The sequence below is a fragment of the Haliaeetus albicilla genome, chromosome 9, assembly GCF_947461875.1.
Source record: "Haliaeetus albicilla chromosome 9, bHalAlb1.1, whole genome shotgun sequence".
In the NCBI taxonomy this organism is placed as follows: domain Eukaryota; kingdom Metazoa; phylum Chordata; class Aves; order Accipitriformes; family Accipitridae; genus Haliaeetus; species Haliaeetus albicilla.
The window spans coordinates 37,400,242-37,425,219 of NC_091491.1; the positions used below are offsets into that span (position 1 = coordinate 37,400,242).

At 38.7% G+C, this 24,978-nt stretch overlaps 1 protein-coding gene across 6 annotated transcripts in view; it reads right to left on the reverse strand.

Moving 5' to 3' along the window:
• Positions 1–24,978, reverse strand: part of NLGN1 (neuroligin 1) — a 330,636-nt gene that overhangs the window by 304,036 nt on the left and 1,622 nt on the right. For 4 of the 6 annotated variants that reach the window (XM_069792707.1, XM_069792705.1, XM_069792704.1 and 1 more), the window contains exon 2: positions 13,099–13,904. In XM_069792707.1, coding sequence (XP_069648808.1) covers positions 13,099–13,591 — 493 coding nt within the window. In that variant the 5' untranslated portion in view covers positions 13,592–13,904. Of the gene's footprint in view, positions 1–12,600; positions 12,661–13,098; positions 13,905–24,978 lie in introns of all 6 variants that reach the window. The other 2 variants (XM_069792702.1, XM_069792701.1) reach the window with 1 other exon arrangement.

A 24,978-nucleotide genomic window follows, 5' to 3' on the forward strand; every position in this document is an offset into this window, starting at 1 on the left:
GTCAAGCCTGACTTGGATGTCCTTCTCCCTCATTGAAAGAAGAGCTGCAAACCTGCACTTCTATGCCAGTATTTGGAAAGAAAAGAATGGGATACAATCTTGCTCTAGATTCTAATATTGGACAAAACCATCAGAAGCTTCTTTGTTAACTCCTAAGCCGGTAATAATCCTGCAGTTTTTTTCACCTCTTTGCATTTACAGTTAATAATAGGGGAAAATATTTCATGGTATTTCAGAGCTCTAGCTGCTGTTGTAGTACTGTATGAAAGCCTGCTCACTGATTGATTTACGTCCACAACTCCTCTTCCAAGAGCTTCCTTCCCAAATTAAACATGCTAATGATTTTCTATGCAAAATTTAACAACCTAATAGGCTGAACAAGTCAAATGAAAATACACTAATTGTTGCCTTTGATGTATACTATTCTGCCAATTCTCTCATGAAAACAGTATATTAGCATTAGCTGGAGTACTTACTAAAATATATATTAATAAAGAAAAGCTCATATATATATACATGCACACAAACACACGTTAAGAAAAAACACTGCAGGCTGTAGAAAACACAACTTCAAGGCTTAGGACTGACCCGAATGGCTATTACACACTGGAAAACCATTTTCACAGGAGCCCTGAAAACAAACTACTAAAGAATGAATCACAAACCTTCATCTGAATTAGCTAGCGTCGGTTCATAACACTAGGTTTATGCAATAAAAGTAGTTCAAATAAGATTCCACAGTCAAAATAATAAATACAGAATGAGATGAGAGAGAATAAAAGGCTGGCAAGAGAGCAGAAGCCTTCCTGCCTAACCCCAGAGATCTGAAATAAACTCCCCCAAGAAACTGCCCAATTGCTTTATAAAGTAAGATTTCCATATGCATGTATTTTTTCACCTAGAGTACAAGCAATAATGTCCTTTAGCCTATGACCAGCATCACAAAGAGAGCTTTACTGTAGAAATTGTTTTATTCTGTCCTCCAGCCCAGTTCTGAGCAGAAGGCTTGATGCCACTGCAGTCTTAGCACATGTAAATAAAAGAGGCAAACAAACAATAAGAGAGTATAAATATTCTCTACAGAAATACAGTGACACAAGATTACTTTCTATTGCTTTGTCTTTAAGAGTTTGCTTATAATGATTTGATAATCTAATCTAATTGATCTCTCCAAGTACTTCTATGGCTCTAATCACTGTAGTATCTGATTAGTGGAACAGATCCATACTTTATCTCCAGATTTAATAACTAAATCTATACTTGAAATAGAGTCACACGAGTTCACCAGAGGGAGAGGGCCAGATGCTGCTTAGCCAGGGGAGGAGGGAGGGAACGGGAAAAGGCTAGTGAGGTCCAGAATGACTGGAAAGGGACAGCTGGCTTTGTGTCAAATCATCCCTCTGCAACCAAGCTCCATTTAAACAGCACACTTCTGGGGTTACAGAAGTAAAAGAGGAATTTGACATAACTAATGGGGGCAGAACCAAAAATGAGCTACCGTCTATGGCCTGCTCTCCTTCAAACTGTCTTCTTCACAAGCATAAAGTAAATGTAATTATTATTATCGCTTCTTTGTTCTCTTCCAGGCTAGCACTTCATCAGCCTGAAAATTATGACATTTCCTGAATGTGTTTCAATGGCTTCTTAACCTTTCTAGTTCCTGAGTGCCGGTACAATGTCATGCTACACTTAGAGATTTCAGCAGTGAAGAGGTTAACACGCCCAAATTGCTAATAATAACAACAGTATTCACTGAGCCAGATAATCACTCACACAGAGTTTCAAAGTCACTTAAAATTCAAAAGAAACCACTGTACTTCTTTAAGGAAGTGACAGCATTTAGAAGAATATTCATAATTCAAACAACAGGCCAAAAGCCAGCTTACTGCTGAGTTTATCTATTTTTAATCGAGCGATATTAAGGGCTAACTTTTGCTCTACCTTAGGTCAAACCTGCTTTGTGGCACGTCCTCTAACGCACGCCCAGGTGCTGGACAGAGAGGGGTGACAGCCAGACCGCTCGCACAGTGCAAATACCAAGCGTGGAAGGGATATGGAGCATTTCTGGTGAAGTACTTGTTTCTTCCTCTCTCATCTGACTGCGGCTTGTTTGTTGTGCCCATACTTGCCCAAAGTAGCTTGCAGTTGAGTATGTCAAAGCTCTGGGCAGAAAAACAGCAACTAATATATGTTAGCAAACTCTGGAGAGAAGAATAGTTTCTGCCACTTAAAACTGCAGGGTGGAAGTGTGCGCTGCCTTCTTCTTGGTCTTATTTTGCCTAGAGGGAAAGAGCCTTTTAATCCCATTTCTGTGCTTGGTCTGCACACTGCCTGGCAGCGTACACCTGCTTCACCGTGTGTGTCAGGAGCCTTCTTTGCTGTCAAATCCCCTTCCTGCTTCTTTCAGCTCATCTTCTGTCTCCCAGCTCACCTCCGCAAGCAAACGCCCCTCTCGTGCCTAACCACATTTTGGCAGCCATCTTTCAAAGACGTCGGGGAGAAGAAACAAAATCAAGCCTGTCAAAAACACACGACTCTTTCACAGTTCAAGGGGCAATGTTCTCTTTCGCATGTGAACGACACAGAATATAATGCACGCAGAAGGGGACGCGAGGGATTTCTGCTAACAGGCCCAGATTCAGGACCGGGGAGGGGGGACTTTTGCTGTGACCTCTTCAGCAATCATCCCTGTCTCTATAAAACCCAAGCACCCGTTTCCCACGATCTGGTATCATAACGTGCTTTTGGCCAGGTAATACCTTCAATACTTGAACTGCAACTGCAACACTGCAAGAATTGCCAGTTAATCAAGGGTTTCATGGCACTTTCAGGAAAAGACAATCGATATATCTTTTGTTTCTTCCTTTACGTGAGACTTCATCTATGGAGACTTCATATAAAAGAGACTGCAGGTGCTTCGGCACTTAAGTAGAGCAATTATTTTTTTGTTTCAAAAGTTACTGTTTCCAGCAAAAGTAATCCATTTGTCATTAACAAATGGCTCAGTTAATGACTGAAAAGTGTAGAAAACAAACTTAATTCTCTTTCCTGTTCCACATAGCACAGCTGTTAATTGATGCATATGGAGAGCTACTTCATCTGAGTTTAGCATCATAGAGAAACAGGGAAAGGACTAAGATTTTAAAATCCAGGTTTACAGCCTGATGATTTCTTCTGAAATTTCCCAAAATAAACCTGCCTCTACAACAGCCATATACAGCAATATTTCATGGATCCAAATTGCTATATAGCTCATGGGGGATACCATTAACAAAAGCAGTCTTGGAGCAGGTAGCTGTGCAAAATCTTCTGTTTGGCTCACGTAAGTATCTTAGATCTGGCCTTCAGCAACTAAGTTCAAACTTTAAAAAAAGTCCAAATTCTTTTTGGCACTTTGAAATAAATATGAAAACATATGAATCAATATCAATTTTGCAATCAAGACATATTGTACTAGCTTTCCTTTGAGCTTTCAAATCTGTTTATGACCATATATGTATACACACATACACAGATAAATGCATGTTTCATACTCCCTTACCGCTGGGTCCATCTTATTAAAACTATTGCTTTGGGAATGAGGATTCTGAGAGACTAAATTCTCATCGGTTTAGCTAGATCCAGCTGGTCAATGGTATGTTCTGTTTGCCTGTTCACTACGTTAATACCAATATATTAAAGACTGAAAAGCAGAGAGTAGCGTTGGCAGAAACTAAAAAAACACCTGCCAGGGCACTGGAAGGGAGCTTGACAACAACGGCAGTGCTCAGCTTCTGGTTAGAGGGCAGCAAGTCCTTAGAAAAGCACCGCAGCCGCACGAGCAAATTGGTTCTTGTATGGGCTGCCTCAGCAAGGAACCTAGACACGAGATGGTAGAAACAGGGAGCTCTTCTCCAGGCCACGGATGGATGGTCTTTCTTCATCTTGAGGCACGGTAGGACATTATTGCTACCTCCAGGATCTCCTGCTTCTTGCAGCTTTGTTCCCATCCTTTTGTGGGACATCAAAGTTCTGCATTCGAGCAGGCCCTGCAAACCCTCCTTAATCAGGCTTGAGCAAAAACGAGCTGACGTGAATTAAGTGAATTAAACAGGAGGTTTGTTCAGGTCTGCCTGAATGCATCTGAAGTAACTGGGAAGAATGTGCATGAGTCATTCCCCTAACAAAACTGGGAGCAAAGACTGGAGGAGGAGCCCCAGCTGGTAGGTGGGAGGTAAGCAAGAGAGATGGGAGGCCCCTCCAGCTGGTTTGTACATAGCTCCAGTCTGCCCAGAGCCTCAGCCCCACAGCGGGCTGCTGTCTTTAGAAGCAAAACCGAGGCGGATGTCACGGTAAGGGTGGCTGCATGGTTGCCAGTCATGCCATAGGTACGCTGTTATATACCCATCAGTTAAGAACAGGCTATATTAGATGCAAAAAAACCAGAATGATAAAATGAGCCTAAAAATTTTATATGCCTTACTGCCATTTTCAATGACTTTTAAAATTAACTGAAGGCAGAGAAGAGAGATCATCTGTACACTACAGAATGTTGACATGAAAGAGGACGAGAAATCTGTGATCCTGAGGTTTTGGTAGATTCTGGCATATATTATCCTTGCCTGTCATTCCCCACCCACTCTGGAGGGGAGAAAGGGAGACGCTCCACAGGGTTCCTCTGTATCCACGCTGCTTAGTTCAACTCCTTTTCTTGGAGCATCACATGGATCTGTGCTACAAGAGGAATTTTTTTTCTCCTTCCCCAACACCTGGAGTGGCACTATTTGGACATTCCAATATATAAGCAGATCACTGAAACTCAGCACGTAATGAAAATGTCCTTATATTTAGTGGAGCTTTTTCATCATCTTGAACCAACTGTTGGATAGGTTTTTTCCCCTCTGGATAGAAGAAGGATGTCTAAGTACAGACTGTGCTTGCATGTAGATCCTATTTGCCCTGAGCTGAGCCTTCTAGAAAGATTCAGCAAGCTGTGCAATCTTCTTCTTACACAATGCACCTTTCCATTAAAAATCTGCAGACAGTTTTTAGGTGTAAGAATATAGAGAACAGAAAGTAAAGACAGAAAGGCAATAGAGACAAATCCTTTTCCATGAGCTCTGTGAAATCTTTTCTCAAAATAACTTTGGAGGGGTTTTACTGCCAGTTCATAATGTGGATGAATCACTTCTGATATTTCTGATAAAACAATATTCAAAACTTCAAAATCACTTCCAATTCATTTATGCCACTATTTAATTAGGGCTTCTGCAACATGTTACAAGGACGTCATTATCCCCTATAATTGTATAATAATTACAATTTTTAATGAAATAATTGCAAGTACACTAGATGTGTAGATATAATTATGATAATTACATAAATACCTGATTTTCAGCTAATAATTAAAGAAGGCCTTTACAAAAAGGGTGAAATTTAACAAATGGAAGCTTTCCAGAAAACAAATACAAATAATAAATGGCTGTCTCTCTCCTATAGATTTTGCCTTACTAGCTTATCTCTCTCTATATATGCTATATATGTGATTTTCCACACATTATAAAATAGTATAAGGATAAAAAACATGATTTAAACAAATATCAAATCATATCGAGCAACCTCAGTACTTTGGTTCTGCAGGGCCTGATCCAACTGACATTAATGTAGCTCAGACCTAATAATCCTACGATAGCTCAGCATCTCACAAGACACTGAGTTGTAAATTACCATTGAGAGAAGGAAGATGCAAATAGCGCCCACAAGAGCATGCAAACTGTATTCTGATTCCTCTGCAACAGAAAGGGACAGATCCTGGACCACCATAAAATACTTGGGAAAAGGCCCACGTGCGGAGTCGTCCCTGACAGCTGCTGTGGGACCGCGAGCCTTCCTTCAGGGCACAGCAGTCCAGCACAGCTGCTGTTAAAGCTTACCAGTCATACTGGCTATGATCTTCTCCCAAAATGTGTCATCTTGGTCGAATCTACTGGCAATACCCCTGCTAACGCAGAAACCCCGTGGAAGATTTATTCTCCCTCCGTCTCCCTTGGTGGACAGATCTTTACAAGGCAATGGTATTTCAATGAAGGAACTTCTGCCAGATCTTTATCAGCTGAAGAACCAGAAATTCTTCAGCCAGGTAATTTTCCTTCTCTTCAAACACGTTCCTAAGACTAAACTTACTATGCATTTACTGTACTATTAGTATGAACAGGAAAGGCAAAAGCCACCCTCAATAAAAAGCACATAGAAAACTCTACCAGGGCAGATGCTGATTACTGCTCTGCTAGCATAAGGGGATATTAGAAGAATTCCCACAGCAGAGGAATTAGCAATGTGATTTATTGTTGCTGCTGAAGTGTTTCAAAACACTTTGGCAAAACCCTGGAAGGGAAAAATCAGCTGCAGCACCCCGACTGTGCCATTTCCGTGTGTCTTGCATTTTCTGCATTCACTTAGAGCAGCCCTGAGGTGACTTCGATTCTGGCCAGAGACCACTCTGGTCCCAGCAATGTTTTAGAATGTAAGTGCAAACATGGCTTAAAGTCAGCCTTGTCCCACTTCCCTTAGCCTCGTATTGTTCAGTGCTGCTTCTTTTTAGGATAAATCTTCATTATTACAAGCATGAGAAAGTAAAATAACAGATATTAATATTAAAACAGAAGGAAATGGTTTGATATCCCAAAAACAAATCTCATTTATGTTAAGCTAATTAAAGCAGTTGGGTTCTGAATGCACAGTATAATTAATAATCCTATACATATCAAAATAGAGAAGACATGTAAATTTGACAACATAAAGTAAGTAAAAATGAAGAGGGCTAAAGAATTATAAGTGAGAAGAACTTGAAAAAAACCCCAATGAAATTATACTGGAGCAATATTCAAGTTATAAGCAGATTATTAACATTATAATTGAGATGATCCTTAAGAACGGTTTGACACATGTAAGCATCATGTTTCAAGCTTCAAAAAATATGCAAAGAACACTAAAAATATTTGTATCCATGTGTATTATAAGGAAACAAAGAAATTAAGAGCATGAACACAGAGAAGAGAAAGGAATAGTAATACAATACAGGGAAATAAATGACAAAAAAAGCAAGCAGAAAATAATAGTTACCCAAAAGTCATACTAGTTACTCAAATACTCCTCCTGAAAATGTACAAATATACTTATGTAACTTTTTTTTTTTTTTAAATATTTGTCCATTCTGGCTTTAAATGATAAATTAGAAACTAGCAGATTGAAAGGAAAACCATCTCACAGTTGTTTACTGAGTACAACTAGTTCAACCCGAGAAAGGCCAGGGGAAGAAGCACAAAGCAGTTTTATCCGACTTAGTATTATCAGGGTAACAGTACTATTTTAGAGCCTGCGTGTGGGAGGATGTAGAAAATGAAAAGCAAGCAGTAAAATAATGGACAAGGAATGGAATTAGATCAGAATTTAAGACCTGTTAGAGCTATAAGCAGTGTCAAGGTATATGAACAAAGCAATGACAGCACAACGACTGTGTGGTCAGCAAGAGCTCAGAGCCTGAACAACCAGACATTTACAGAGGACCTGACCAGCGTTGATGGCATTTAAGATGACTGGAGTCTTAAAATGCAGTCTGCGAAGTTTTCTATTGCCAAGCATTGGCTCACCCAGAAAGAGGACTGTAGAAAGTACATCAGAGTTTAAGCATTTTATTTTATTTCAAATATGACATAAACCTACTGCACGTCTTTGAAAAATGCAGCTAACTGACACTAACAGCTTTAGATTGTGAAAGGATGAAAAGGTCCGTACAAGACAATGTTTGCTTCATTATCTTCTTCCATGTATTACTAGTATAATAGGAAATGCTGCAGTGGTATCTGAGGAATGGAAAACAAGAATACAGTGCTTCAAAAAGGAACAGAAAAATAGAACAATCTTGGTGTCTCAATACATAGCACTGGAGTTCAGGATTATGGGCTACATTTGTGCCTGCTGATACTGCAGGGATGAAATCCGGCCTCACGAGGCCAGAATGAGGATGAGGGCTCTTCAGCCAGGAGCCAGAAAAGGTGAATGGGGGCAAAACTTCAAATGTGTGCAGGCAACTACTGACACAAATATACTACAGGCAAATAATTCATTATGAATTTTCAAACTGGCCTAATGAAGATATACACCCTTTGTAACGGTTGATGTACACCAAAATATGCACTAAGGTAGCTCTGTGGGCTTTGACGCACCTCTCACTCACCATAAGCCCTGGTAATGGTCTGCAAATGCATGTTCTTAGCCTACTGGCAATGCAACATATTTTGACATAGCTCAGTCTGCAGTGATGGAGGTTCACACCTTACATTTCATACTTTTCACTTATATGGCCATGGAGATAGAATATTTCAATCATTTTTTGACAACATACCATCTACAAGTCCGCTACTTTGATATTATTTTCTACTTTACATATTTAGAAAAAAAGAATCTGATACTCGATTGACAAACTGATATTTGATCAGTGGAAATACACATTTTAGCAGGTCTCAGCTTGTCCTTTTCTGGTTGATTTCAGAGCTGAAACAGGTATACAGAAAGAATTTCATTTAATGAAGTCCATAGGAACTGCACATGTTGCATTAATTCCTCCTTTCCAAAATGTGATAAATAAAACAGTTCTAGGAAAGCTAAATGGAGTCTTGGAGCAAACTCCCAAGAGAAACACAAGGTAACAGGCTAAACTGTACTCTTTCCATTTCTGCTTAGATCTGTAAAAAATATTTCATACTGCTAAGCTTAAAAGCCTTAAAGTTATCAGTGCCATTTACGAATCACAACTGTTGTAACAGATTCTCTATTGAAAACATTGAATGATCAAAACAGGATGAGATTACAGCACTGTGATTTGTGTTTCATTTCCAAGAATGTATTTGGATGTATGTATATACGTTCCTATGTGACCACAGTACCACAGCCATAACCCAGGAAGCATGGTGTTGGGAGCCTTGCTCTGAAAATCAAGTAGCCCATTAGGAGGCATAAATATTAATAGAGCTGTCTAATCCTACACTCTCAAATGAGGTAGTTCAGATCATGATTCTTTGCATTTAAAATTTATTCACTGCACCGACTAGAATAAGAAACAGAATCCACATGTGAAGAAGGCACTGAAACTGGGCGGTCTCTTAGCCACTGATAATTCCTAAACCTAAAAGTAAAGATCAAGTGATTTCTTTCCTTATTCTACTCCCAATTCTCCTACAAATACTAATCGTATCCTCTGCAAAAACTACACCTTCACATTTCCACATTCAGCTATCTTCAGGCAATATGAAGGCCTTAGTACAGGTTCATAAGAAAGAGCATACTACCATCCCAAGTGCAGAACACACAAAACCTGGTCGTATTTCAGTGGTCGTATTAGTGATCACGTTAAATTTTTCTTTACGTAGTTGTCATTAAAGTAGGAAATTCATGGTGCAAACTGTTGCAATGCAAAGAAATTAATAGACAGTATTAAAAAAGCAGAGGCATGCAGCTAAAGCAGGACGTACAGTCCTCCTAAGAGATGGTAAGTCACCCTGCCGTTCTGGATCACAAGTAAAATATTTGTGCTTTGACTATAATGTAAAATAGAGATCTGAAATACCAAACAGAGTGCAAAATCACTCAGGTATCCCCTAGAAATGATGCAAAAGTTTGTCAGGAAATTCAGGAAATACCCTGCAATCGACAATATAATTAATATCAGTCAGTAAAATGGTGTTACCTACAATATAACCTAGGTTCTATTAAAATTTAGAATTACGGAGTCTAGCCTCTAAAAAAAACCCACAAAATTAATTAGATGCCTTTGCACAGATTTCCTAAAACCAGCGCTAGCAAACAGAGAGGTTTCTGCTTGTATGCATGCCCATCACAGCATTAGTAACCTCTGACCTTCACGTACCTGAAGCAAAAGGCACAAAACCAGATGATGTTTCTTTATCTAGTGAATCAGCAAATTGAAGATGAAGTATACTGAAATACAGGCATCTATCTTTAGCAAAAAGCATGCTATATTGTCTCATTCCTTTTCACCCAACTCCGGCCTCCCATTTTGTAGTGTCTGCAGTGTGCATATCCAAATCCCACCAACAGGTGGTAACGGTTATAATGCTCGTTACGATCTCTGCCATGACTCATGGGTAGAATTTCTTTCATTTCTCATCAGATTACTCCCTGTTCTTCAAAATCTTGAATCTTCTCATGTCTCTCAGCTGACAATTAAGTATAGATACTAATTTATTTACCTAATTCAATCTAGTTCATGTAATAAGAAAGAATCAAACAATATATACGATAGCATACGGTTGTTGGCTCAGTCACTTCGAATTTAGATATCCTTTATTAATTAAAAAGACAGTGTAAAAGCCTGCCTCTTATTTTTGTATTTTCTCCTTCCAGTAATTTTCATCACTAAATGTACTGAAATGACTGCAACCTAAAAATCCAGCAAAAGAGAGAATATTGGGCCTTTGTTCTTTCTCATACAAAACCAATGCTGTTTCCAAGCTGCTGTGATTTTATCGCAACTTTGTTCTACAACACGATTCCTTTTAGTACTAGGTATGGGGGGCAACCTAAGCCAAGGACAATCTTCAGTCATATACAGCCAAGTAGAGCATGAGTTACTCTGATAACAGAGATTACTACAGCTATGCCAACTGCCCAGGCTGAAGGTATTCAGGAGCTCTCTGCACTTGTCAACGGGAAAAGGTAAGCTTCTCTGGTTTTTTTTGTGCTGTGTGTGCAACTAATTTAACTGGAAAGGTATGTGCTGAATTTTAAGTCACTCTCTCTTTATTCTTCTTCAGGCTCACAGGACAATAAACATGACTTTCTCATCTGCGGGGCTTTCCCTCCCTTTATTTTTGCTATTTTTCTGATTTTTATTTTTTTTTAATATTCTCTCATAGGAAAAGATGCTTTCTGAGAACAATGATGGAGATCTGCATCTTCATGACTTTGTGAGTCAGTGTCTGGGTGATAGGAAGTGAAAGTTGCTCAGCTAATTACACACGCTTGATGAACTGCGTAATAACTGCTGCAGCACTGCACATTAATTGAATGCATATAAATGACAGCAGTTATTCTAACTTGAATGATGTGTGAAGAAGTGACGTTGCTCACAGTAGCCTGCTTATCTTTGCTTCAAACTTTGGGAATCCAGCTTAAACAACTGTACTTTTACAGCACTGAGCAAAAATTCCCTAATAGAGAAAACATTACCTCAAAAGTTGCCTTAGAGCCCGACACTTTAAAAACAAATTTTCAGCCTTAAGTCACTGAAAGTGGATTTAGACATCTAAAAAAGCAGACGTTGAGCAACTACAATTAACAATTAATAATTAACAACTAGCTACACCTAGCAGTCAGCACAAGCTGTAAGAGCAAAAACCTTGGAAAATAAGGCCAGCTTCATTTAGATGCCTAGTCATCGCCTTAAAAACCTAATACAGAGTTTACAGAGTTGAACTCTGCCCAACTCTAAACAATTTCCTGCCGTGACACTTTCCTAAAATGTATTTGTTCTGGAATAACAGGGACCCATAGCAACTGATATAAAAAGTATGGATTACAGCTAACAGGCAACCGTGTATGTCCACACTACTCTTTGTTTACCCTAAAAAGTATTCTAGATTCAAACGTAGTCCAGCTATTAAATAACACTTCATTTTAAAGAAAACAGTAAAGAAAAATCATTTGACGTAAAACAAATGTGTAAAGTAGTACAAAATTAGTACTTTAAACTAGTACCAAATACCTGCTTTAAATCAGTACCAAAATATACCTTCTCTATCGCATATCAATTGCATTGGGAACTTGCAAATGTTCACAAAGAAATCTGCAAATTCTCCCGTACTATCTAACACGAGAAGGGTAGAAGCCAAGTTTCCAAAGCTTCCAAAAGCAGCCTAGTTTCCAAAGTGCCATGTCACAATATTTTAACATTTCTCTACACCCCTATTAAGAGATTTTCGGCTTTACAGAGAGAGCTGTAATCACATAATAAAGGAAATCACTGCTCACTTTTAGAAGCGTGTAAACGGGAAAAAAAGTGTTTCACATCTACGTTTCAGGAAAGTTAACACCGTTCCAAGAAAATAGGGTGTATCACGTAGAAAGACAATGCAGATTTTCAGCTCTGCTTTGCTACAATACTTTGTAGTCATTATGCTATACGACTGAATATAGAGCTGTGGAGCCGTACCAGCGACTTCAACGGCAATAGTACCAGGCCCCAGGCATATGAGCTACCTCCTGTGCATGCATATACAACATACTGTATCTACGTACGAGTGACAGACACTCCTCTACACCACGAGGCCAAGACAGAGAAGCTGCCAATAAGGTCAGCGTGAGCTAGTGCAAGAGAGATGATCAGGTGCAACTGAGTTCAGGCTCTACAAATGTTATCTTCTCATCTGTTTTACACGGTCCTCTCTTTAAATACCTTTCTGGCTTCGTTAGGGCAAGACAGTCCCTAACGGTTCACTTCACAGCATCATCAAATCAGCCTCTTTGAGCTGTATTAGTCGTTCTTCCTTTGCAAGGTTTCGATCTTTCCCCCATTTTTTTTTTTTTTGTCCACTTTATACATACCTCCTTTTCTACAAATTTTCTTGCCGGGTTTTCTGGCACATTCCTTGGATATTCTTTTGACTGAAAAATGAATAGAAGACTAGAAAATAACATGGAGCTCCATCACAGACAGTAGGAGCATGCAACACCACTATCTAACTTAAATATGACCTGCTTTATTAGGTGCGGAAGATTCTCAACTTGTTGTGCCTGCACATGCAATGGATAAGATGTTGATGCATCTTCCCAGAAGTCAGTGGGTGGCAATGAGAATTAGGTACCAACTTTGACCTAAAAATACACGTGCTGTGGAAGAAAAAAAATGAGCGTAGACAGAAAGAAAACCAAAACCAAAAACAAGGACAGATGCATACACAGAAAAGCAGCATGCATACATGTAATAGGCTGGCATGCAAACAAAGGAAGCCATGCGTGCTACCAGTACACGTGAATTAATATTGTTAGAACGTAGAACAGGAAAATAAAAAGATCTCCCTGTTTCGCCTGCTATTAACTCACCATCCTCGGTTGGGACATAGATATTTAAATAGAGGCAGTCTTCATTCTGATCTTGTACATAGGTGGAAACTACATCCAAGTTATTAGTAAACCACACGGGAAGCATGACTTCAGGCAACCTGCCTTCTATAATGTTCTGGGGGCACACTGGAGCAAACTGAGTGGTATTTTTGATATCTGCCCAGGGAGACGGAGGCTCAGGAGGTTGAAAGCGGCGCTCCCCTGTTGGAGGGGCAGCATACGGAACCCCAAGAAACTGAATAACGGGCCCCAAAATTTCATTATTAAGTTCCTTCTTAATCCCTCTTATCTTGCCAAAGTTGGTGGTCACCACTGGGTTGGTATCATCCAATTTTTGGGAGGACACAGCTGCAGCGTGAAGCAAAAATCCAAGTATACAAAAAGCAAAAGTGGCATTCAATCCCATGTGTAACAGGCGGACTACCATTGCTCTCCATACACAGTTCAGCCACATGGATCTTGGAAAGGCCATGGTCCCACATTAGTTGTGTAACTACAGTGAAGCAATCTGATTTGTATCCACTGGTGTAAAAACAGGGCAGCCGAAGGAAACAGATCAAGTTTCCTAAATAGGTGCCTGTCAGAAAAATCTCAAAAGGCTTTTCATGCGGTAAGTATCTTCCATTGATTTCACACTTATTGAAGCTGCATCTTCACTCAGCACTATTTATCAGACTACATCCTATTGACAATTCTGTTTTCCATAGCAGCAATATGAAGAGAGCAGCCATTTACTGCAGAATCCCCTCTTATAAATCAAATCCAGTTAGCCGCAGGTCTATATCCTGGAGAAAATGAAAATAAATCATTAGTATGAAAGAGCTAATATGAGCAGAGTGATAACTAGATGTTTCACAAGTTATTTACATACATTAATAGTTGCTAGAGTCATGTAAGTAAAACTGCAGTAGTTTATGGGTCCATGAAATGGTGGGTGAAACACTGATTACTGGATTATCTATAATGTCACCTACTGAATTTATAGAGGTTTTTCAGAAGAAACAGGACTCTCAGAAAATACATCTTTCAAATTCACCTTTTTAAGAATAAGCACTTTGCTGCCAGGCTACATTACGTAAGTGTTTATGTTGATATTTTATTTAACTTAATCAGCTCATAATCAATTTTCACCTTGTTTGCACAAGTTGATTTATCAAAACAAAAGTAATTATTTCGTAAAGCAGAAGATAGTGAAATTAAGATAGGCAGGCATACTGAAGACTCAAATGCATTTTATTTCATTAAAAGCAGATTATATTACACAGAAACTTTTTTTGCTCATTTTAAAGTACAGCTTCTGATTAAAACATTGAGGCAAATGGAATATATTTGTAAGGGTAACATGAATGACTGTGCTTATTCACAATAACCTGAATTACCATGCTTTATATGGTTTTCTTACTCCACAAGTTTCTGACTGCTAATGAAAAACACCTACAGAGTGAAAAGTTCACATCGACGAAGGACCGAAATCCACTCTCACTGAAGTGAATGGCAAACTCTGAATTTGCACATAAGTATAAGTGGACCTCAGCGGTTTTTTTCAAAACTGATTGGGAAAAGGATATGAACAGACAGTTCAGGGATGGAGCTGTATATCATGATTTTTACTTCAGGCCAATCCTGCATTCCTTCTAAACTATTGACTTTAGTGAAAACTGAAATGCATGATGAATGCACTCAATCCCTACCATCCTTAATTTATAACATAAACAATAAATGTTCCCATAGGACAGCAGAAATCTGACAGTAGAATGCTGACTGAACAATATCCTAGAAAAATAATCAGTTAGGATCAGAGACGGTATAATGGCAAATTCCAGATCCTATTTTCAACTACTTCAGCTCAGAGGTTGTCACACAAGGCTATGTTCCAGCACTTCAGAAAATAGCTCACTGCGTATCATCATATCTTCCATATTCCTGTTAAACATATTTCCAACACAACTTACAATATCCTATTAAGATGCAGTGTTATACACAACATAGCGGCGTAATCTTACACTCCCTATTAAGCAGTGTGTAATGCACAAGAAATGTGTTTTGCTTTGTATAGGAAACATTTTAAACCACCTGCTTTTGAAACAGCATTGGCAGCTTTAATGAGAATTGGTTTTTTTATCATGTCTATACACATTGTAGAGAGAATTCAAAAGAACGGCTTGTCTAATAGTCAGACTACCCTGCAGTTTGGGTTATTAAAAAGGAGATTGTAAAAGCTATATAGGACAGCAGGAGATTTGGTTCATGTCTAGTGTTCCTTTAGCTCTGAACAATCTATCTCAGGAGGCAATAAGGAGATAGATGAAGCTTTTCCGCAATTTTCTCTCTCCCTTTCTTTCTCTGCTAATTCTAACACCTTCACTGTGAAACTGCATTAACAAACAGGCTTATATCCTTCATTCTCCAGCCTCAAATTCTCAGCATTTGCTGGAAACGCACCAATTTAGCTGCAGAAAATATTTCCCCAAACTTGATGTACGTGTTTGCATTTAGTTTAATAAACTTACACAAAATGGCATGCAGACAATTGCCTCTTGGCAGAATGCTTTGTTGCATTTCAAATTTTGAAGGCCATAGGATATTACTGGATAAATAGTAAAGACAGAGTACGTAGATAGGTGCCAGAGCAGAAGGCACCTAGTACAACTTTGCTCTTCTGAGGTGATGTACAGTAGGTCACGGAAAGATGGAAGCTTATTCCTTAGTGGTATTCAAAAACCGCCACAAATTTAAACCTTTTCCACTAGGTCTTAAAATCCACGTTTGGTTTTCGGTTTGTTGTGGGTTTTTTTCCTGTCAGGAGTGGAAAAATGCACTCTCTCTTCTTTCTCAAACTCAAACTTGTAAATAGCAGGAACTTAATCTCGGTAGCCCTCCTGCTAATTCACATGGTCTGGGGAAGTTCTAAGGGCAAACCAAATTCAACGTAGCTGTGCCAAACCATAGCATCCTCCTTCTTTTCAAGCTGCTGAGTTGGTTCAATGTGGAAAACTACCCAGATGCTACTGATAATTCATTTAGCACTTCCACTTTAAAAGTCTTAGACCTGTTTTCAGATCTAAGACAACTTTTTAAGACACTTTTGATACCTAAAATGGTAAATTCAATGTAAATGTAAATTCAAAGCAAATCCGAGAGCTGGGCTATAGTTTTACACTTGTCCATCAGCTGTTTTGCCACTGCTGTGATCTGAAGTTCTGGTTTGCCTCCCATGGACAAGGTTTTACTCTAAGACAGAGACAGGAGGCTCAAAAGGTAAGAATAGAACTCAGTGCTGTGTTTGGCTATACTTAATTAGTTAACTGTTGGGTAGGAGCTATCTTCAGTGAATAGATTTACGGGCTATACAGGACAGTAAACTGTAAAGCACTTGCCGAATTGGAACCAACAGATTTTCATTGTGTTTCTAACTTGAATTTTGGATTTGCTTTTTTTTTCCAGCACAAGCTTTCTTTTTAAATGGCTAACAGTTTACTTTTGAGACTGAGAGGTCAAACATTCAAGCCTGTCATTGGCTGCCCTGAAGCTGTAACATTAAAAATACAAACTCATGCAAATAAAGAGATTACTCAAATCCTTTGAGACTCTTATGCCAAAATTTTATTTCCAGCACTAGGTGGAAAGGCAAGCAGGGAAGCCAGCCTGGCGCATATTTTTTACTTGTTGAGAGTCAATGTTGGACCAAATTTTCCTTAGTCCTCCAGCAGGTGATCTACATAGGACCTTCCCTTGGTATCTGGACTTGACTAAACAGGAATCAGTGGAAAGAAAAGAGAAGCAATAAACAGGAGCAGGAATGGTCAGGGAGATGGGCAGGAGAATAAACTAAAGAGTAATAATGATCAATTTGGGGCAAGCTTCAGCATCAAAATATTGTGGATCTGAGGAGGAGGAGAAACATTTTCAGATTTTATTACTGTCTAGATGTGAGGATCACAATTGTTCCCTGTGGTAACACAAATGAATTCTCCTGTAAAAGGTATTTGATAAAGTCTTTCATGGTCTTTGGAACAGTCTATACTATGTAGAGATTTTTTCTATCATCTATTATTTTATTATCTTCCTTTCTGAATTTAAATTACTTTATAGCTCAGATTCTGAAATACTTTAGAAAGGCATTTAGTATGCCGAGGAGCGAACAACCCAAGATGACTTCAGTGCATCTTTGCATTTCCAATGACATAGGGCATCCCACAACAGGTCACATCTGCTGCAAAGTGCAGCAGCTAAACTCCTCTTTGTTGCTCGTGCACAGAGCTTCAAATCTTAAGGGATGTCTTGAACTGCACCACCTGTCAATAGCTCCAACGGATTAATAAAACCTTTGGTGGCACCCAAGGCTTCCGGCCATATGCCAGTTTCAGCACATGTAAAGGCATTGTTATGGTATCTTTACACCACCAGCTGTTTTCTTTTTAGCTGAAGATGTACTCTGTGATTTGACATTCATGCTTAAAAATTCCCTTCCACCTCAATTTTGCGAGTAAATCCCAATTGCACAAATACTCATAGAAAGCGAATGTAAGAGTTTTGAACACCACACAATGCCAGTTCATTTCAAAACACAAATGCTATTTTGCAGAACCAACTACATTTGCATCCATTTTTACTTACAACAGTCTCTACTTAGAACTAAGAGCCCAAAGATGTTTCATGTCTCTAAAAAGAAATCCGTGTTCTAAAATACGCTACGATGCCAAACAGGAACGTGGCCAGTGGAACAGAAGCCATTAAAGGAAAGACTCTGACCCAGGGTGAACGCTGGGTCGGTGTGACACACCAATTGTAAACACGATCAGACAAATCCTCAAGAGACGCATCGCAGAATTTCCCATCTCTTCTTTCACGTTTCAAGTTAGCAAAGGGAAGCGTTGTGTCAAATACAGCATATTTTCTCTATATAGAGTAGTAAAGATTTTGAAACAGACCCTGCTCTTGGGTATTTCCATAAATACTTGGTGAAGGGATTTACATGTATTTAGTTCAAGAAATTAACTACGTGCATTTTAGAAAAACAGGTGTATGAAGCGATAATGGAGGAAACTGCAACCCTGAATACATACACCTAAGAAGGGTACAGCTCTGGTTGGGTTTGGTTAGCTCCCACATGCCAGCACCCCCTCCACCAGAGAGCAGCTACAGGTCTGGAAGCTCCAGAAAGCAGCTACAAATCCAGCCCGATTGAGATGCACAACCTTGCTGAGATCGCCAACACAGGTACGAATAAGACATTATTCTGATGGGGTCACAGTCCCACCCCACATTAGTACGAGATTACAAGTGTTATGCTACACGTGTCCGCAAACAACTCAGTGGTAAGGACTTCCAGATGCTACAAGCTGTGTAAATAATCACTCCCAGATCAGAGAGACTGATTCCTCAGTGCCATTCTCACATTTACCTCTATTATTACCTGGTCTAGTGAAGGTGTCCCTGCCCGTGGCTGAGGAGTTGGAACTAGACGATCTTTAAGATCCTTTCCAACCCAAACCATTCTAGGATTCTATGATTTAACGTTATGTTTATAACACACAAAACCTTACAACCAAATTAGAAAAAATACAATATTTAAAAGCAGTATTCACGCAGTGCACCACAAATTAGCAAAAATTTGAACTGAACCGAGTAGATGTTATCAGACTCATTTAAATTGTCATGCATTTTTCAGCCTCGCTATATTTTTGTTCTTCCCCATTAGTGGGAATATTCACTAATACTAACTCATTATTAATTAGTATTTTCATGATCAAAAGATCCCTTTAAATAATTTCTGCAACTTAGTTTGCCAAAATAGGAAGACTTCTGATCATAATTTTCTATTAAGCTGTTTTTGAATTAGACAAATTAAACCTATAAGAAGAAGGGGGTCACTTAAGTCTTATTATCTTCCATTTACTCGTATCAATAAATCATTTTCTTAAAATGGTTCTACTTCTTAGCTGAAGTAATTGTTTATATTACCAGAAGTTGGCTACAATTTTTTAATGTGGACTATAGCTGTCTGACATTTTGCACAGTAAGTAGGTAACAAAATGGTGATTTTACCCATAACAGAAAGAATGGGTAACTCTGTCACTTATGTGTAAAGTTTTAGACAGCTAAGTAATACAGATTTAAATTAAAAATGGCAGATGCACTGGCTTGGAATATAATGGGCACTGAAGTGAACCTTTATTCCTTTTAGCAGCTTACGGTTAACTCTTAAATGGACCACACATTATACTCACTTTTGAGTACTGTAACTATTCAGCTAAATGAACAAATGGCTATTCTGTTGATGGCAGTAGCGTGCTTCAGGACATGAAGATTTTTTGACCTACTGTAGAAATTCAGCTGAACTCATGTTAATCAGAGGTCACAGTGGAGAATAAAATATCCCAGATGTTTCTCATTTAAGATCTTCAGTATTGAAATCTGCATATTGTGTATCATAATGTCAAGTGGATTAAACTTGCTTTGATTAACGCTTTATAAAACATTCACATGCTTCCCATCTGATCACTCTAACAGAGTATACCAGAAACCACCCAGATGCCCCTGAAACTAAGTGTTCTTTTATCGTCTCTTGCAGGTGAAAAATTAAGCTATAGAATTAGTAACAAAGTTCATTACCTGATATATATTTGTGGCTAACCCTTGGTTCACTGGGATTAATCATATGAGAAAAGTAAATTGGATTTTCTTTCCTACCTTTAATACAATTATAATATCAACAATAATTCTATCTTTAATGCTAGTAGTTCATCACCTAAGGCAAACTTTCATATCAGATTCATAAGAAAGATACCACTTTTTTATTTTCCTATTTTGGGGGACATTAGGAAATCAAGATTAAAAAAAGCTAAAATACAGTTATTACCATTTCTTGAGAGAGAGCTCTGAAAACAAAGATGCTTGCATGAACTCAGATTTGTCTATGAATTGCTTTTCTACCTGGATACTGTACAATAACGGTTCCAAAGCATACAAAACCCTTGTTGTAGAGTTAGATCAATAACTAGCTCTTCAGTAAGATGAATTTAAAAAAAAAAAATAAAAAACCACACACAAAACAAAACACAAACTTCCTTGTGGCAAAAAAAAAAAGAGCAAATGCTTTTCTTACTTGATCAGATTCTGGTCTCAATTCCATCAGGGTAATTGGGATCAAATTCCAACTCATCATAAAATCCACAGAGGCATAAATATAATTCGTTAATCACAAACCCGACATCTCTAACTCAACTTTGAAAGTGCTCTTGAATGGTGTTACCATGCTTTCCAGAACTGTAGAGTGCACACTACATCTCAAGTGCAATATTGGCATTATAGGGATCTATCAACTTGAGAGTCCATTTCCTGTGATGCAGCATTCTGTACATCTGTGACTTTACTTGTATTTGTTCCAAAATGAATTTCATGCTTAACTTGTTTTTCTTAATTAAACTTCCTTTAGCAGTTTCTAATGTGTGCATTATTAAAACTCATTAGTCCCATTCATGCCTGCCTGTCATTTTTGGCTTCACATTCATGTATCGAAGAGCTCTGTTGCTTTATATAGGAAGCAAATTAAATAATAAATATGAGAACTTGAACGTTTTATGAGTGTCAGTATGAGAAAGCGGCTGCAAGGCCCATAAGGTTTCACACAAAAAAAGCATCACAGCTAAAGCTAACATGCTGACACATCTCTGATCTATAAAGTCTGCAGTAATGGTAGCAGTAAAGTGTTGTGCCATAGACGGGGAATTTTTCTCTCACATGAAATAGAAATAGGATATAGCACAGACTATATTTACTGTTGTAAAAAAATTTCAAATAAAATTTCCCAAAAGCTTAGAATATAACGCCATTAAATGTCTACAAAGATTTACTCTTTCCATCTGACTTCATGTGCAGCTCCTATTATTCAGCTCCTTGTCCTGTTTTCGTTTTCTACCACTATCTGTGAGAAAGATACTTATTTAAGTTACAGCAACTAGTCTCAGGTCTCCCTGTGGTCATGTCCTGGTCATGCTGACCATGACTCCGGCGACAGAAGTGTTTCCTAAGCCAGCAGTGGGGTCTCGTGGCAACTATTTCAGGGCCCAAGTCTCCACAGAAACAACTCATCTTTGAGAAACCAGTTGAAGAAGCAAAAGCTCCATCCCACAATGCCAGTTTTACACAGGTCTGAGGATGTCAAAATATTCAGTATACCTATGTAGTAAGGTTTCTTCTAAATACGTTGCCCTTTTCTCCTCATGAATATTTCTAACGCTATGTGCCTACATCACACTTTACTGCTTTCAAGTGCTTTTTTGGAAACAGGGTTGGAAAAGCAGAAGTTGAAGAATGATTTTAAGTTCAGGTATTGAACTTAAAAGCTTCAGACAAGATGGAATTAAAGAAAAGTATGAAATACAACAGAAACGTATTCCCCTCATTAAATTCCCAGAACCAGTTCAACAAGTGGGCTAATGGCATCTCTAGGCAGGATGTGATTGAGGAAATTTAGAAAACATATTTTTAAATTGCCACTTAAGTTCTCTGCTTGGTTAAAGGAGTATGAGTCACTTGAAATATAATATTTGTGAAGTGTCCTTGATCACTTTTATGATTTTACAGTCACATGTTGCTAATTTCCAAGCATTACATTCTGCCTTAATATGGTGCAGAAGACCTAACCAAGCATCAATGGAAAGTAACAGACTACCCAAAGGCAGCACTAAAACTGATTATGCAGAAAATTTTATAAGGACAAAACAGAAGAATTCAACAAATGGGGGAAGGGGAACTCCAATTGCTTCTCTTTTAATGGCCTCATCTTTTATTTGCCCACAGCAGTGGAAAAAAACATTTTACACTGATGTATGCAGCCCAGACCTTTACATGGCTTGATTACCATAAGGATATTTACAGTAGACACGGTGCCCCGTGGTTTCACACAGACGGCGTCCCTTTACGTCACCTTCCCGTTTTTAGTGAAAAGTGGCACAGTAGACTGGGTGCGCAGAAAAACTTGACCGTGGTACTAAGTAGCCAACTAGTCACTTTTTACGCCTGGATAATACGCAGCACATCATTAACCAGCAATTAATAATTAAGAAAACTAAGCCTGTTGGAACACATGTGGGGTCTTCAGAGGCAGGTAGAAACGTGGAGCTGAGTCACCAAGAAGTCAACACAATTTCCCCTTGTAATTGTGATAATTCAATAGTCATTCTGGGGAATGTAATGTCATCATTTGTCATTAAAACTACAGGATGTGCTTTCAATATGCAATACATGATGAAGTTTCCCCATCAGCTTGGGGTTTTTTTTGCATCCCCTAACTCCCTCCCTCCCATACAAACTCTTCTGCAACGACCGGGTAGCAGGGTAGGCATCCCCCTCTGAATGCATACATTCCTTCATAATGGAGAGCTCAGAAACAGGGCTACAGTAATGGAAATATGCTTTTATTCAGGCTTTATTCATCAGCCAGGATCTATTTTTTATCATTACCTGTTATCCTTACCACGGATGGATACCTGGGACTAATCGGAAATTATATTGTTTACTGGATCAGATTGATTACTGCCTATCCTTTATTAAAGGAAATCCACAAAGGTTTCTATTGAATCTCTGACAAAATGTTGTCTTTTCATTATTTGCTTTCAAAGAATGTCTGTCTCTTTTTGCCCTTCTTTTTCTCTATTTAATTTTTAAATAGTTTCTTTTTCATGTGATTAAAAAAACATAATAAATATGACATCAAACAAATAATTCAAAGCTAGCCAAGGATCTGTAATACAGCTCCACGTCTCTATTAGAAAGGAATGTATATTTGCTTTTAATAAAGAAAGGCAAGCCAATCCATTACGAACTGAGACCATATCTAAGCTTCTGCTTTCTTCTCTTTTCCCCAGACTCCATTTGAACAATTAGAGTGGTTTATGCTTGTGTGTATGCCAGTGGATATTAAATATGCAAACTGATAAAAAAATAAAACTACCACCATTGCCATGTTCAAATCCTCCGTTCACTTGCAAATCAATTTATCTGCCTACAGCTCTGTCCCAGTCTTTAAATAACCCTCCTCAGCAGACTGCTCCACCTCCAGCCAAATAATCCAGAGCAAACCCACTTTGTTAAGGATGTTTAAGTATCAACAGCTAGGATATTATCTTCTTACCCCACCGTAGAAAAAGAGGTAGGATAACCACAGCAGTATCAGGACGACAGCTCTCCTCCTTGCTTCTACACAACTTACAGCCTTAAACAGCCTGAACACTCTCTGATGGCTTTCGTTGCTACTTCAGCTAATCACAAAACAGAGGTGTTCAGCCAAACCCTGCTTCCCAGCACACTTAGTATGATTATCCTCAGCCTCATTTTTCTTCCCACAGTCTGCATATGATTCACATGAAATATAAACAGCATCTCTTCATATGTATCTAAGGATGCCCTAATCATTCGCTGCAAAACTGCTTTTGCAACATTGCTGCAGTCTGCAGCTGTAGTCTAAGAAAACTAGTGTCATTTATCAAAAGTAACCAAGAAGTAGTCTTCTTTAACCCTGCATCGTGCACCAGAAATGGGGGGGGGGGGGGGGGGGGGCAGGCGGGCGAGAAAGAGGGAAAAAAAACCCCACCCAACCGGTATTTCCAAACATGACTACTTAGCTTCTGGCTCCCAATCTGCAAATCTAATTTCAAAGATGCAAAAGTGGGCTGTGTGTTACAGCTGTTGAGCCCACACAAGTCTCAGTGCAGTCAATGGGAATCAGTATCTTTGAAAATCAGGGCCCAGGCTCTGTTTTTAAACGTTCATTTATATCATACGTGAGTCTTTCACTTGTCAGGTACCTGTAATAAAGTATGTGCAATTCCATAGGTATCCTTTGCTTCAATTAAGTCAGCCCAGAAAAAAAGCAGGAGAAAAGGTCCCAAAGCTCACAGTGTTGCTCTTTCACCAGTAACAATAGTCTAGATGCATCAAAAATGCTACTACTGGAAAAAACAAGCAAACCAAAAAAACAACCTAGGTCTTACGGGAGCATGAAAAAGTTGTTTTAAGCATTGTCACAAATACATGGTTTCAGATATGAATTCTCTCTCTGAATTTACCAGTACAGGCTGGTCCCACTAAGGCTCTGGATAAATGCAAATACTGCCACAGTGGATGGCAGTACTGGAAAAAATATTTCCTAAAACAATTTCTTACACTTCTGCTGGAAAAAAAAAAAATCTGCTTCATTTCAAATTCACAGAACATCTAAACGTGCTAAAAACATTCACTTCGATATTTATAACTTCTATAAGATAGATTTCCATTTTATACTAGTGGATTTTTAATGCCACAGTTGTTAGAACTAAAGCAAACTGGCCTTCCAGAAAGCAAAAGCAGTGTCAAACTGAAATGATATTCCTTAAAAAGGTCAGCAAATTTGCAGAAGAAAATAGCTTGTCCAGACTGTGTCACCTGCAGCAGCAAGAAAGCAACACTTTAATCAAGCTCTGTTTTGTTTTATTTAAACCATTATTTTAATGTAATTGCTCTGAAACCATATGCATCCTTAAACTGATTTGAGAGAACATCCTTTCTCCTGATTCCAAGGTAACTTTCTGGCTTTAATTATAAGTCAATTAATATTAAGTAATTTGACTGATTAATTTTAATTAAACCTGTTGAAAATTGATTTTCCTTCGGCAAGTGAAGATGAGGCGGATCCGTCAGGAAAAAGGCTGGGGAGGGGGAGCGGGGGGGGGAGAGACAAAAACCAGTACTTAACACCCAAGCGAGAAGATGTCTGAAGGAAAAAAAAAAAAAAAAAAAAATCCCAAATCCAATCCCTCCATCAGGCATGGCAGCCGAGGAAGAGACGCGGCACCGTACGGAGGCAGCGGGGAGCTC